The sequence below is a fragment of the Atractosteus spatula genome, chromosome 3, assembly GCF_055471065.1.
Source record: "Atractosteus spatula isolate fAtrSpa1 chromosome 3, fAtrSpa1.hap1, whole genome shotgun sequence".
NCBI lineage: Eukaryota > Metazoa > Chordata > Actinopteri > Semionotiformes > Lepisosteidae > Atractosteus > Atractosteus spatula.
The window spans coordinates 63,908,898-63,923,177 of record NC_142708.1 but is presented as its reverse complement, the minus strand read 5'-3'; the positions used below and the strand labels follow the sequence as shown (position 1 = coordinate 63,923,177).

Genomic DNA, 14,280 nt, shown 5'->3' with positions numbered 1-14,280 from the left:
GTCAAAATTCCTCAAGTGGAGTTTTCCCATCCAGCAGCTGTGTAAGGGGATAAATAAGGAGTGGAGGTCATTCATCAACTTTTATCTGTTAACCATGTACACTGAGCTGGCTCCTGAGGTTTGTCGTCCAAATAAATAAATGAATCCCAGAGTTGTTAGGCACTGTAGTTCATCCCAGACACACGAACCCTTATGTGAAAAGTGCCTGTTATTTCCAATAGAGTCCATAATGGACCAATAACAGGCACAGGTGTTCCCAGTCCTTAGAGGTGATGGATTGAAGAAGACCTACTGTGCAGTATATACAGTATGATAAATCTTTCTGGGTCCAGGACCAGGGTTAGAAGTCTTTGCTCTCTGTACAGTACATTCAGGCCAGTGCTCTGCAGCTGTGGTAGGGAGAGCCCCAACCTGGCTCTGGTTCTGTAGTTTCTAAAAGCCTGGTACTATTACAGAGGTAGTGCGATCAATGAAGTAATTAAGAGATCATGTGACTGTTTATCACTGGATGCTTGCTTCTTTAGATTTTTGTGTCTCTGTTTCTGCATTAGCAGCCATCCAGGCCCCATAACCTCAGGACAGTTTGAGAGAGAGTAGGATTTTGAAATTGACCTGGAACCGAAATGAACTAATAGGTTAATTGAGCGATGCATCTTTAAAACACTGATATTGCTTATTAATTACAATTCTCCTACAAATAGTGCCGCGGGATCTTTAAAGACCAAGTACCCAGGACCTTAGTTTAACATCTCATCCAAATATACGCTCATATGACAGTACAGTCAGTATTCCATGAAACTGTTTTTTTTTTTATTCAGATCCAGAGGGAAGATGCCTCCTACTGGTCCACCACCAACACTTACAACAGGAAACTGGATTTCCTTTGAGGATACTGGCCCAGTACTAACCAGACCCCTCTATTCTGAGTTCCTGAGATCTGATCAGACCAAGCTTCATGGTGCGAATGCCACTGTTATAAACTGAAGATACAAGAACTTTTCATTGCAGAACAGACTGCTCTGACTGACGAAAGTTAGACAAGGCTAGGGAAGTGAGACAACTGTCACACTAGTGGAATCATTTTTCTACATTTTCTTCTATGATTCTTTAGGTGCCTAGAAGGAGACTTAGGTAGACAATAAACCAACTTCTGAGGGTGAATGTTTTTGCAAAAGATTGCATTTATGTTTGTGAAGATCTTTTTTTTATCTTGCATCATTTCCTAATCCATTGTCACTGTGATAGTCCCTTAGGTTGTTAAAGTGTTGTTTGCTCCATTCACTCTTTGGCTATGCATTAAAACTGAATACGACACTGACAGACAGATAGTGGATATTCAGAGGTGTTATCTCCCAGGACAAAGACAAACCTCTACTTCTCATAATCCAGATACCCAAGAGAGGAACTAGTACAGGTGCTCTCAGATTCTATTCAGGTGATTCATCATGATCCAAAATGCCTGGGCAACACAGTTTCTTCATTTGTGTCTGAATGAATTTTACAACATCTTTAAAAAACAAAAAAGGTGGTTTAACAGTGTGTAAGTTAACAAAAAAGTAACACATTCCCCAATAAATGGAGTTTTAAGAACAATTTGGGCAGCAGCACTGCAACAATGTCAATCAAGCTGGTATTACTTAAGGTCCTTGAACTTCCCTGTACAGCAGATTAACATTTTTTCTTTAAACGATTTGTGTAAAAACGTTTTGTCCCTTTTTTTTGACCTCTTCTTTTGCACATAACCAGAAGAAAGTAGGGTAGGGTTAAGAAGAATCAACATGAAAACAAGGTGATGGACAGGTTGAAACAAACTCAACATCGAAACAAGACCTGACCCAGGCTCAAACTCGTGTCCAGATGTGGCACATGAGACAGGCAATGTTCTTAGAAGTCAAACGGGCAGTGGAAGACTGAAGCAGAAACATGATCACCTGCATAGATTACTAAACCTGTTTATTTGTAATTCCCAGTGTACAAAAAAGCTGATCACGTTAGTCGTACTTTTTGAATTGACAGACAAGGACATTTACTTGATATACTGCTCAAATAATGTGCTGAAGAAAGCAATCAAAATAATTGCCCAGAATTCTGAAGAGAACCCTACTGTTAGTAAGATTCTCTGTGGAAAAACATGAAGACATGCAGATCAAAACGCCTCATGACAACAAGGACCTTTGTTTTATTTGTGTTTTTAAAAGAGTTCCACCAGGCCGATACCTTTTTTGAAGAGTGCATAACTTTATTGCTGGAATGGTGAAAGCTTACAGAGACTTGGGAGATAAAAGAGTTTTTAAAAAAAAAGCATTTTCAGGAACACAGTAAGGACAGTTCTAGAGACAGAGAGGGCATCAGTGGTTCAGATCATGGGACAAAACATGGTAAATTCTTTTGGAGAAATTGTTTCCTCTGCTTTTTTTAAATAATCACTTAAACATGGTTTTTAATCAGGCAAAACCATCAGGGAATATTTCAGTTCAACAGCACTGCAAACACAAAACCGCAAGTTCCGTACTGTAATAGTTATTTATTTTATGAATATCAGGACAACGGAAAAGCCACGAAAAGAGGAGGACATTCAGCACATTATTTACGATCTTTAAGTAGAAAAACTATCCACTATTTTAAAACTAACACAATGTTTTGTGATGGTGTCTCAAGCACTTGCACTAATACGAGACACCCCCAGACATTCAATTTCTGGTGCCACTTCAGGGTGGAAAAGCTCTTTGTCTGATGGTTTTATCCAAATAGACGTACACTGTACCCATTTATACACCTAGCAACGTTGCTTGAGCAATCACAGTAACAAAATTTGGTCAAGGGGAAAACAGCAGTGGTTCATCTAGCATTGGAGCCTCCCAGATGCAAGTCTAGAGCCCTGAACACTCCTCCACACTACTACCTGAACAGGAACCAACAGGTGACAAAAGACAAGCTGACAGAATCAAAGGCCAATGAAAGGATTGCCACTCTTGTTTTGAACTCTTCTTGTTTGAAAAAAACAAACAGACAAAATGTACTTTTGTCTGCAGATCACTCTACCCCCCCGTCACTGCCTCCTGTTATTGAGACTGCAAATGTTGCACATCTGTTGAAAATTATTTGGGACATCCAAGTTATTTGTTGTTGATGGTTTTTTTTCCTCTTGTTTTCAATTTACCCATAATTTAAAGAAAGAAAATACAGCTTTTCCTCCCACAGATAAAAAATATTCATAACACCCCTTTTGTAGAACATTTCAGTGAACAGGTCACACATCATTGAAGAATTCCAACTATTTAACACTTTATATGAACATTTGTCTACAGGTACAGTATATATGAACATTGACTCATCCTTTGTATGCTCTTATAAGAAAAAACATTGATTTTAAGAAAACATTTTACTGTCCTACAAATGGTATAATTATTGACACCCTATCTAATGTTTCTTTTGAGCTCAAAAGCAACTTTTTAACTTGTCATGAAAACCAAAGGTTGTGCAACCATTTCCAACGTAGTTTTCATGTGCATATACTGCACTTAATAGCAGCAAAAGCAAAAGTTTGTATTTGGCTTTGGAATATCAGAACTGTAGGAAAAACAGAGCTAAAAATAAAAGACGTAAAAGAAAACCAGTAAATGCACAACTGCTAATAATCTAAAGTTAACAGATCTTAACTTGTCCATTCATCTAAAATATACAAAAAACACCCACGTGCATCCCTTGAAGCCTCAATAAATATACAATCGATACATTTATATTCAGTTAGTGACCTAAGCTGAATTTCAGTGTGAATAGCACGACAAATTTTGCAACACATGAACAACTCAGTCCAAATGTGCTCTATAGTTTTCTGTCACCTCCATTTTCTTTACAATTTTATTCTGCTTGAAAAGTCCGACTAGCAATGGGGAAGAATGGAAAGACTTCCAGCACTGTGTGGACAATTTAGACATACCTGTTTCTTTCTGTGAAAAACATTAAGCTCATGAATCTACAACAAAAGCCTTTTACTTTTGAGTTCAGACAGTCAATACCTTTTTCTGTTTTTTACACAATCACATTCAAGTAAAATACTTACAATATCTTCCAAAGGTTTTCCAATTCATGTGTACTACAAAACCAGGCTCACTCACTTCATTATAGAAGCCTGCCTGCTGGACACAGTTGGCTCTGTGTTAAGCTGTGATCCACTGTACACTTCCTGACCTCCTGCGAAATCTGTGGTCAGACTGAACCTTCCAGGCATTACTCTAAAAAACATACTTCTGACTGTCCATAAGTTACACAAAACTAACCTATTTCAAGCTGAAAGGCATAAAAGTTTTGTGAGGAATTTTAAAATAAATACATGATAGGAAGTATTTAGTAAAATGATCCCTGATGTTTTTTTTCGTATCCAATAGAAAAGAAAACAATTTATTTTTCATTGTAGTGCATGCGGATTTTACTTAAAGACGTACAACACAAAAGACCATAATGCAAAGCAATCATTTTATATTCTGTCGTCTGCAGCAATAGTATGCTTATATTTAAGCCATGCCCTGTGAAGTACACAGCAATTCCACAAAACTTGAAGGTTACAGCTAGGTTTCTGATTTCCTATTTCGGTACTGATTCAGAAAAGACAAAGAAATGAAAAACAGGCATTTTACTCAGTATCAAACTCTCTGTGTACCAGACAATTACATATTATTAAATTGAAATTCAAACACCACAGACATGAATTGCTCAGTACAGTATGTGTACAGTATCATGCTGTGGCATTAAGCGCACAAGCTCAATTAAGCTGCTGTGTATTTGTACAGTGGCTGAGAAAAAAAGTTCATTCATAGCACTCCTGGATGAGAAGTGAAGAAGTATGAGAAACACATTTTTGTCTTTTAAATTACAGATGTTCAGTATGATGCTTTATTTCTATCCACAGTTTAATTCCTTTTTATCTGAAGCATTTAAACTGCACAGGAAGGAGATATGTTGGTAATTCAGAAAGAGATTCACTGGGGTTTTAGGAGAAGTTAATGATTAGAAACCACTTCAAAGAAAATCTGAAACTGCCTGCTTTTCTTCCGTGAGAGGAAATTCTAAGACATTATGTTTGCATATTTCCATCTGAGCTGACCACCATTTATAAAGATCTACAATTCGAACAGACTCCGCAGTTCCTCACTTAAACACTTCTCCTGGTGGAGAAGGTCACTGATGACACTGCTGCTTTTCAGCGCAGAACAAAGACTGTTATTCTGAATATGTACAGTATGTCTGGTCAAGCCTTTTTGTTAAAGCACTTGGAAGAACATGATCTGTTAGTCAATACTGAACCAGATCAGGAAGATACTATTACACTAAATCAACTGGTTTTTTTTAAAAAAGCACTTCGAGACTATTGTGCAATACGCACTTAAAGGACATGGGAAACATTTGCAACATGTTTAATGAATCATTTAACAATACAGGGGCTTCAGAACTCCTAGCTTAGGACTGCAGTATTTACATTTTTTTTTGTCATTTAAAAATCAGAATCCACTTATTTGCATTGGGTAACTTTGAGGAAATACCCAACTTTAAATCCAACTCTAAATCAAACAACTCTGAAATCCTTTAGTGAAAGGCAAGGCAATTATCAATAAAGCAATGAAGTGGTTTCACTAATGGAACTCATTCTTCTAAACCGACACTCCTTCCTTGTTCTTCTTGCATAAAGTACTCATCACTTTACTGCTGAGATACTTCAAAACCCAAAGCCTTGTGAATTAAAACTCACCTTGAATAAACTACTGTACAGTATTACAAATTAAATCCAGTGGTGTTAATGCATTTGGATGGAAGATATTCACACTAATGTCTCATCCAGAGTGCTGTCCTGTCTTGCTCTCTGGGCTCAGAGTTACGACCCCTACAGAAATAGGCAGTTTTCTAATAATCAATGGTTGGATAATATGAGCTTAATCAAAATAACAGTCTCTGAAGAGACTACAGTTCTGATACACAGAGAACTTGAGTTAAAAGACAAGATAAAACAGAGGTGGGATCATTCACTTCTACTGTATAGCACAGTTGCTGGCAAGCCATATAAGGAGAAATATAATCCATATAAGGAAGTGTTTTCATTTGATTTGTTTGCAGTATTGAACCTCTAGACCTCCACAGCATAGAGTATGCTAGGGTGATAGACTCAACATGCAGTCTTCCCCGTTTCTCGCTATGTAAGCCAAGGGCTCCCGCACAAACTGCACTGATGGAGGATAAAAACAATGCATTTCACAGGACTGGGACATCAGTCATCCATGTGTATAAACTAATATGAAATAAAGCAACAGGGCAGACATATCCAAGCACTGGAATGAGGGCATGTGGATGCCCTGCACCTGAGGATCAGCTGTGTAATGGGACATTCTCTGTGGCCTTGTGTGTGTACAGTGATTTCAGATTGCTGTGGATTAATTTTGGCACAGAACATTTCAGCTAACACGTGGAAATGAAGCACAATTTTTTATGCCAATCCATCTCTACTTTCACTCTCAGTTTTTAAAATTAATTGACACCATTAACTTGATTCTCTGTTGGTTCGTGCACTAAAAATTGTATTTTGCGTCACCCAAAGTAGCAGTGACCAACTGGACATAATTTATCAATTGGTATTGAATGTTGAATTAACATTTTGAAAGAGGAAAAGAGAAAGAAACAAAGCCCCAACACCAAATATTTCTCCAAAATAAGGTCCAAAAGAAAGTAAGAATCATTCTTTAGAACAAAACATCTCAACAGCCGGTGAGCACATTCTCCTTTCCTTCTTCTTCTTTCACAGGACTTGCAGGATCAAGGAATCAAGGGACTCAGATTCTGACAGTGTGTGCGTGTTTCTTGCAAAGCGGCTTATCCTTTTTGGAGAAGAAAGCCTGGCCTTCCAGACTTGTACAACACACCTTAACAAAACAACAAAAATGCCATCAGAACTGTGCACCCCCCCCCCCCAGAAAATAAAGTTTCAATATCTTTTTTTACAGAGATTAAACAAGCTTACAAACTTCACAATTCCTTTGGCCAATATAAGCATGCAGCAGCATTGTCAGAAATAAGAACAGACAACACAAAATAAAAGAACTTTTTGCATTAGAAACATCAAATGATTATTTTCAATAAACTGTAACATTTTACCATCTGTTCTCCAAGCAATACTTTAGTTTAAACTCAGGCACACATTACACACACTGACATACCGCACAGACAAAGCAGGTGTCATGCCAAGTGTACCCCAAGGCTTCCAGAAACTTGTCCCCAGCCTCAATGGGGAAGTCACAACCATGACAGCTCGTACCAAACAGATTGTAATAGTCTGTGAAAAAAACAAGAGCAAACAGTTGGGCAGTTTACTTATTTGTCTGTAGCTAAGAGCCTAGTGAAGCATGACCAAGAAAATGCTCCTCCTCCTGTTTCAGCTTACAGTACCTCAGTTACTGCACCAAATGGACGATTAATGAGCTTGTTCAAAGACAGTCCTGCATCAGATGTAGCTGAATGGGCATACTTCAATAACTATGTCTGTTTTGATTTGCCAGAACTGCTAACAAGTTCAAAATCTGACAACTCAGCAACACTATAATGTATCTTCTGAGATCGATATGTTTTTATGTGCATGAATGGTTCAAAATTGTATCCAAGAATGAAAAACGGAAATGGAAGGCAATTAAAACAAACAGGAAGTTTTAAACTTTACTGAGCAGCATTTAATTTACGAGAACTTTAATATTAGGGAATTCTGTACATACTGTACATATTTAATGCAGGTCAGAATAGATTTCTTTGAATTTACATTCTCTTTTCCCCATGTCCACTGGACAACCTACAGTATACAAGTGCTATTTTCTTATAATTATTATGTAACCTACTGCTATTCTGTCCAGTGTTTGATTTTTAGGTGCCCTGTTGTGTGTTTGGCACCTCACAAAAGAGAAATGTAGCCTCACGATCCCCTGTCCTGTTTCTTTAGGAGTCTCGGGAGCAGCAGTTTTTACCTCTGTCACAGTAGGGCTCGCCATCTTCCAGGTGGAAGACGTTGTTGCGGATGGGCTGCTGACATGCAGCGCACAGGAAGCAGTAGACGTGCCAGGTCTGCTTCAGGGCATTGATAATCTCCTGTGGGACAAAGCAACGACAGCACACTGTTTACTCAGCTCTGTTCCACAAGGAAGCTACATTCCATTATTACAAAAGCATCACTGGTTCAAGAGATGAGCATTCAGGTTAACCCTTGGGTCACAGCAATTTACATCCTTTATTAAGCAGATCAGTTCATTGAGAATACGTTCTCATTTACAAATGAGACTGGGAGACAGATTTATTTAGTAATTTACTGGAGCAGTTTAAGTACAATAGAAAAATGAAGATGAAATGCATTTAAATGCTGATAACAAGAAGTGCTACACAAAAATGGTGCAAGACTCTTATTCTTGGATAAAACAGAAAGCAAATTAAATACGACAGATGGGCTCCTTACTTTTGAAAAAATTAACTAGGTAGACATAAACGTGCTGTCATCATTGTGGTTGAGATCCACAAAAAATCCACATACTATACAAATCACTATTTATTTAAAAATGCTGATTTGTGTAAAAAAGCAGAGATTTTATGTCATTGTTATAGCTACCGATGTCAAAGTAAGCTCTTCATCTATAAGAAACAATAACACAAAAATGAGTCTCATTTAAGCATGTGTTTGTCTGTAGCTCAAGTTCTAAAACTGTGAAAAAAAAAGTGAGGGCAAAAATACAGTACCACAACCTCCCTACCACTAACCAAGCTGCAATACAATTATGAAATTAGTTTTAGAATTACATTTTGTTCTTTTGCCATCAGTGAACTGGGAACATAAATATCCTACACTGTTGCAAATACTGGCAACAGCTATAGACCAACATTTACAAAAAGCTTCAAGGAATACCAGAAATAGACTACAAGCAAGTTTGTCATAATTCATTAATATAACTATGTGTTATTGTTTCTATGTTTTCTGTACAACACAGCAACCTTCCAGACAGCTGGGATGATTTTACAAACTATTCCAGCTCTCTTAAACAAATCATTTGAGGGTCCATCTGAAATGTCTGCAGGAACACAAACCTTTAGCCAGCTGGGTTTAATTTCAGCCTGGTTTGCTGGCCACTTCACTGAGCAGGGCTGAGATCTGCAGGGTGTTGTCTTTGCTATAAAGAGACCTGGCTGTCACAGGGGATTGCAGGAGTACAATCCACTGTATTCACACTTGTAATATACTCCTTCTCCTCCATGAGCTCTTTTTCCATTGCCTGCTTCTCTTTTCCACAAAAATACCAAAAGGTAATGGCTAGATGCTTGTCATTACCTTGTCTGAGCTCTAATTACATTACTTAAGGCAGGTAATTGCAACACATTACAGATATTTAGTAATCTGATTACTAGTACTTAATCTGTTACATCCCAACACTGCATGGGGGTAAATTGTGTACATACGGCCCTTCACTGTGGTTTTGAAAAACATTAAATATATAAATTGACCATAAAAAGTAGGCTAAGAATTTTGCAATAATTTCAGTCTCAAATACCCTGTTCCTTCTAAAATGTACATTCCCATCATTTATTGACCTTAAAAAAACAAAAATAAAAATTCTCCACCACCCATTGACATAACCGGCTTCTCAAAACTGAAAATTAATACTGCAGAGATTTTGAGAGGATTTGCTTTGTGAAAATCCATTAAGAACTTTTGTGCAGTTAGTAATAATAATAATAATAATAATAATAATAATAATAATTGCTTACACTTATATAGCACTTTTCTGGACATTCCACTCAAAGCGCTTTACAGGTAATGGGGACTCCCCTCCACCACCACCAATGTGCAGCATCCACCTGGATGATGCAACGGCAGCCATAGTGCGCCAGGACGCTCACCACACATCAGCTATCAGTGGGGAGGAGTGCAGAGTAATGAAGCCAATTCATAGATGGGGATTATTAAGAGACCATGATTGGTAAGGGCCAATGGGAAATTTGGGGAGAATGGGTCACACCCCTACTCTTTACGAGAAACACCCTGGGATTTTTAATGACCACAGAGAGTCAGGACCTTGGTTTTATGTCTCATCCGAAAGACGGCGCCTCTTTACAGTATAGTCAGTACAAAATGTCCCCGTCACTATACTGGGGCATTAGGACCCACATGGGCTGCAGGGTGAGCGTCCCCTGCTGGCCCCACTAACACCTCTTCCAGCAGCAACCTTAGATTTTCCCAAGAGGTCTACCATCCAGGTACTGACCAGGCTCACACCTGCTTAGCTTCAGTGGGTTGTCAGTTGTGAGTTGCAGGGTGATATGGCTGCTGCTAGTACTCAGAGATACTCCAGAAGATGACTGTATAACCTTGCATACAACATTGCATCTTTAAAGGAATAACGCACAAATTTAAAGTTCTCAGCTGTACAGGGCACAAGCAGCACAGTAAACCATTTTGGCATTTGTTGGCTCTTACCTCCCACCATTCCGAACTGTGGCTGCTGACCTCTTAACAGCCCCAGGAGAACAAGCCTACTTTAATCATCATGTGTTGGTCAGCTTCAAACAGCTCTCTAGTGCTAATTCTGACACATCTGACTATCACTCCCGTCCCTCGAAAGCCACATGATTAAGATTAGATGCACATACTTATTCCACACAGCTGGGCAGTGAGAAAAGGGGATTACAATGATATACAGTATACCATCGCCTAGTTAATTAATATGACAGTGCGTCCTCACTGAAGGCTCCAGCTTCCTCATAATGAATGTCTGCACCTCTTCATAAACAAAAAAAAGTTACATTATACCATCAATAGAGTTTTGATATCAATACCATGACAGAGTTTTCATAGAAAACAGCAATTCTTTTAAATCTATGTAACAAGTTCAAAAGTCGATTTTCTGTAAGTCTAGTTCTGAAGGCTGGAATGTGTCTGTATTTTACCCATAGAGATCAGGAGCTATACTGTACCAAGGGCTTTTTTATTTTATGTAGGTTCCTATGACAAGACCTCATTTCCATCTTGAAAGTTTGTTTACTACAGTATGTCCTTTTGACCACACAGGTTTATTTACTACAAGTCCATGTTCAAGAGTGATTTTGAATTTACAGTACATAGCATTCCTGCCCTTAAGAACTCAAGAGCTTTTGGTGTGACAGTAATCCCTGGAAACAGGATCACATTCTGTGGCAACATGCAGCACGCTCACTGCTGTCTTCAGGACTCACCCCAAGAATCTTTCGCTGACAGCGGCCACAGGTAGGAGCGAAGAACTGCTCATAGCAGTGCTCACAGTACACAGACCCCTTCTCCTCCACAAAGCCGATTTCGGCCAGGGAGGTCTTGCAGTGAGCACAGTTAAACTCCTCTGGGTGCCAGGCCTTGCCCAAAGCAAGCAGGAATGGACCTCTAAAAGCAAAAGAGAGATAATAAGAGGACTAATGTTCAACACTATGTGTGGGCTCACTGCTTGGGCACATCCGGGGTGTTAAATTCTGACCCTCTGAAGTTCATGGGCAAAACAATATTAGCCAATCTGATTCATTTGACAGAAATAATTAAATAACCAAACAGCATATCAATAGTTATTCGAACAAAAATGCCAAAAAATGAGGTGTGTTGTTGTTTCAAGTTACTAAACAGTTTAACATACCATGATACAGTACATCAGAAACTTCAATACAACAATACTTGCAGTGTATAGATGGAGGAATTTGTGCCAGGATGTCCTAAAAGAACTCCAAACCTATTGCACATCTGTACATTCCTCATACAACACAATAAAGCAAAGAGACAATGGAATGAGAACAGCTGTTTAGAGGTGGTTAACACTGGCTCTGTGTTCCTGCTGGCCAGCGCAAGTTCATTACATACTGTACAGTAGCCCTTGTTATCTGTTGAACGGTGTCCAGTGCAAAAGCTCACATACAAAACGCACAGTTAGAGACCCGGATCTGACAGAGCTGTATGGTTCAGCACCTTAAACAATTGCTTAAGTTGCAAACTGGTACAGAGCTGCAAGAGAGAGATTAATACAAAAATGGAATATGTGTATGCCTCAGAAATATATGTTTGATTTCTAAACTCCTTTATTTGTCTGAGACAATGTCACAAAACATTATACAGTAAAAAATAATTGACCAGTTTTCAGTTCTTGGATCAGTAGCACTGAATTGAGTTTTGTCTGTCCTGGGAGTTAAAATACAGGTCTGTGTTAGGTTTTTGCGCCTTATTTCATATTAATTTCCAACAGGCTAAAAATACATCTTTTTTAACAGTGTTACAGTTACATAACTGTAATGCACTGTTTACATAATAATCCCCAAGGATGAATACCTGCTTTATTGAAGTTTCTAATTTGGTATGAATCATTTCACACCATATATGTGATTATTATAAAAACAAATTACAGACTACATTTCAGTTTTTTGTTTTATTTATCATACCAAAACAACTGTATAAGTATTGAGTCTAAATGTTTGAAAGAGTTTGAAAAGTTTGAAAAAATGTTGAAAAAGAAACTTTTTAACTAAACCATGAGTACTATAATCACATTCTCTTATAAAACTACTAAGACTAGGCTGAGAGAGAAGTAAAGAGGATGGATCTTGAAGCAGGCTGGAATGACTGCTACCTCTGTAAGTGTGTCAGGGCCGTGAATGGGCTGCCCTAACCTGATACTCTCCTTTAACCTCTGTACCAGCACCTATTGACAGCCCTGCCTTTCAGCCAGGCTGGGACCAAACAATACCAGTCCTCATGTACAACAAAGTGCTCTCTTCTCTTCGTGTCAGCAGGGTGATGGGATGACGTTGATGTCACAGCATCACGATGTCACAGAAGGAGGGAAAGAGTGATGATGGTTCCCTTACGCTGCAGGGACTCAGGGCTCCGCTATGAAATTTGGACCTGAAGCCCACACACCAGGCTCACGAACAGCTTCAGACCTCTTGAAACGCACTGACTTGTCTGCTGGGGATTTTGGTAACCATTTAATCAGACTGACAGGACTGGACTGACAGCTCCACCCTGCCATTGCTCACTAACTGAAGTTCCACGCAATCTAAGGTTTTCAGCTACACCACTTGCAAGAAGCATATTTGCTTGAATGTACAGCATCCATAAAGTGGCCCTAGTAATTTTGCTGTATGTGAACAATCATAAACTCTGCATATACAACTGAAATGCTGAAGAGCACCTTGACAGGTGCACTGAGTTTCAGTAAAAGATTGTTCTTTGGTATTTTTGTGAAATTTAACAATGCATTTTTCCTGTGCTGTTGAAAGTAAAGGTTCACTGAGAATCATTTTGGTGATCTGTAGATGTTTTTTTTTATTTGAATGTATTTTTGTAATTGGTATGGAGTAGGTAGAACTCGGCTAGATATTGCTGGCTCATCAGTTGATTTTTTAAGGAGATTTTCCAAATTAATACAATGTGCTTTGATACTTTTTTTTTGCCATAGGGCAATGTACGTATCTAATGTTTAAAATAATCTCAGCTGCACCTTATCGACATAATGAGTTCATGGGTTTTCTTTATTGAAGTTACTTTTATTATCTTATTTCTCACAGTTCACTTCCATCTCTGACATTTGTTTGAATCTTTTGCTGAAATATTCTACTGATTCTGCAGTAGGCTCACAGTATCCGGCCAGGTTGCAGCTGACTGTGCTGTCTGAGACTTAAGACTGGCACTGAAGGCCACAGCAGAAAAGCTCAGTGAGCTCTGGGAGGCAGCTCCATCCTGCAGCGAGGTCGTTACAGACAATGGATATTACGATGTAGGTTACAAATAGGATGATTAGCTTAAGTGGAAAACAACAGGAAAATGTTTCATCCAGACAATGATATTTTAAACTCCAGTGACACTGACACCTTTTGGCAGGGCCAGAGCCTGTTATTCTATACGCCAGACACTGGTAAGTTATCCTGCCCTGTATTTTGGCTGTAAAAGATGTGTACAATGGAGGGCCATTTGATCCCACTCTTAGCTACCTTCCAATAACGGCTTCACTGAGGGCATGAACTGTAATTATGTTAAGAGAGAATCAAACTGTGACGTCTCTCTTTTCCTGCGACAGGGATGTCATTTCAAATTAATTAGCTTTAACTCTCTTTGCAAATTAAATGATAAACTATACCATTAAGAGCAAAAGTGTATAGTCCTTATCAGATCCTTCTGATCAGTGACTTAAAAAAAATGCTTAGAAGAAAGATTAGATATTTATTAGGTATGCTCAGATCTACAGCTCTGAGTAACTT

The 14,280-nt window shown here is 38.6% G+C and overlaps 1 protein-coding gene across 11 annotated transcripts in view; it reads right to left on the bottom strand.

Annotated features, from left to right (window-relative positions):
• Positions 1-2,218: 2,218 nt before the first annotated feature.
• Positions 2,219-14,280, bottom strand: part of LOC148838161 (PDZ and LIM domain protein 5-like) — a 126,748-nt gene continuing 114,686 nt past the window's right edge. For all 11 annotated transcript variants that reach the window (XM_088910847.1, XM_088910850.1, XM_088910846.1 and 8 more), the window contains 4 exons: positions 11,245-11,425; positions 7,998-8,118; positions 7,203-7,318; positions 2,219-6,908 (listed from right to left, as the gene is read on the bottom strand). In XM_088910847.1, coding sequence (XP_088766973.1) covers positions 6,819-6,908; positions 7,203-7,318; positions 7,998-8,118; positions 11,245-11,425 — 508 coding nt within the window. In that variant the 3' untranslated portion in view covers positions 2,219-6,818. The remainder of the gene's footprint in view (positions 6,909-7,202; positions 7,319-7,997; positions 8,119-11,244; positions 11,426-14,280) is intronic.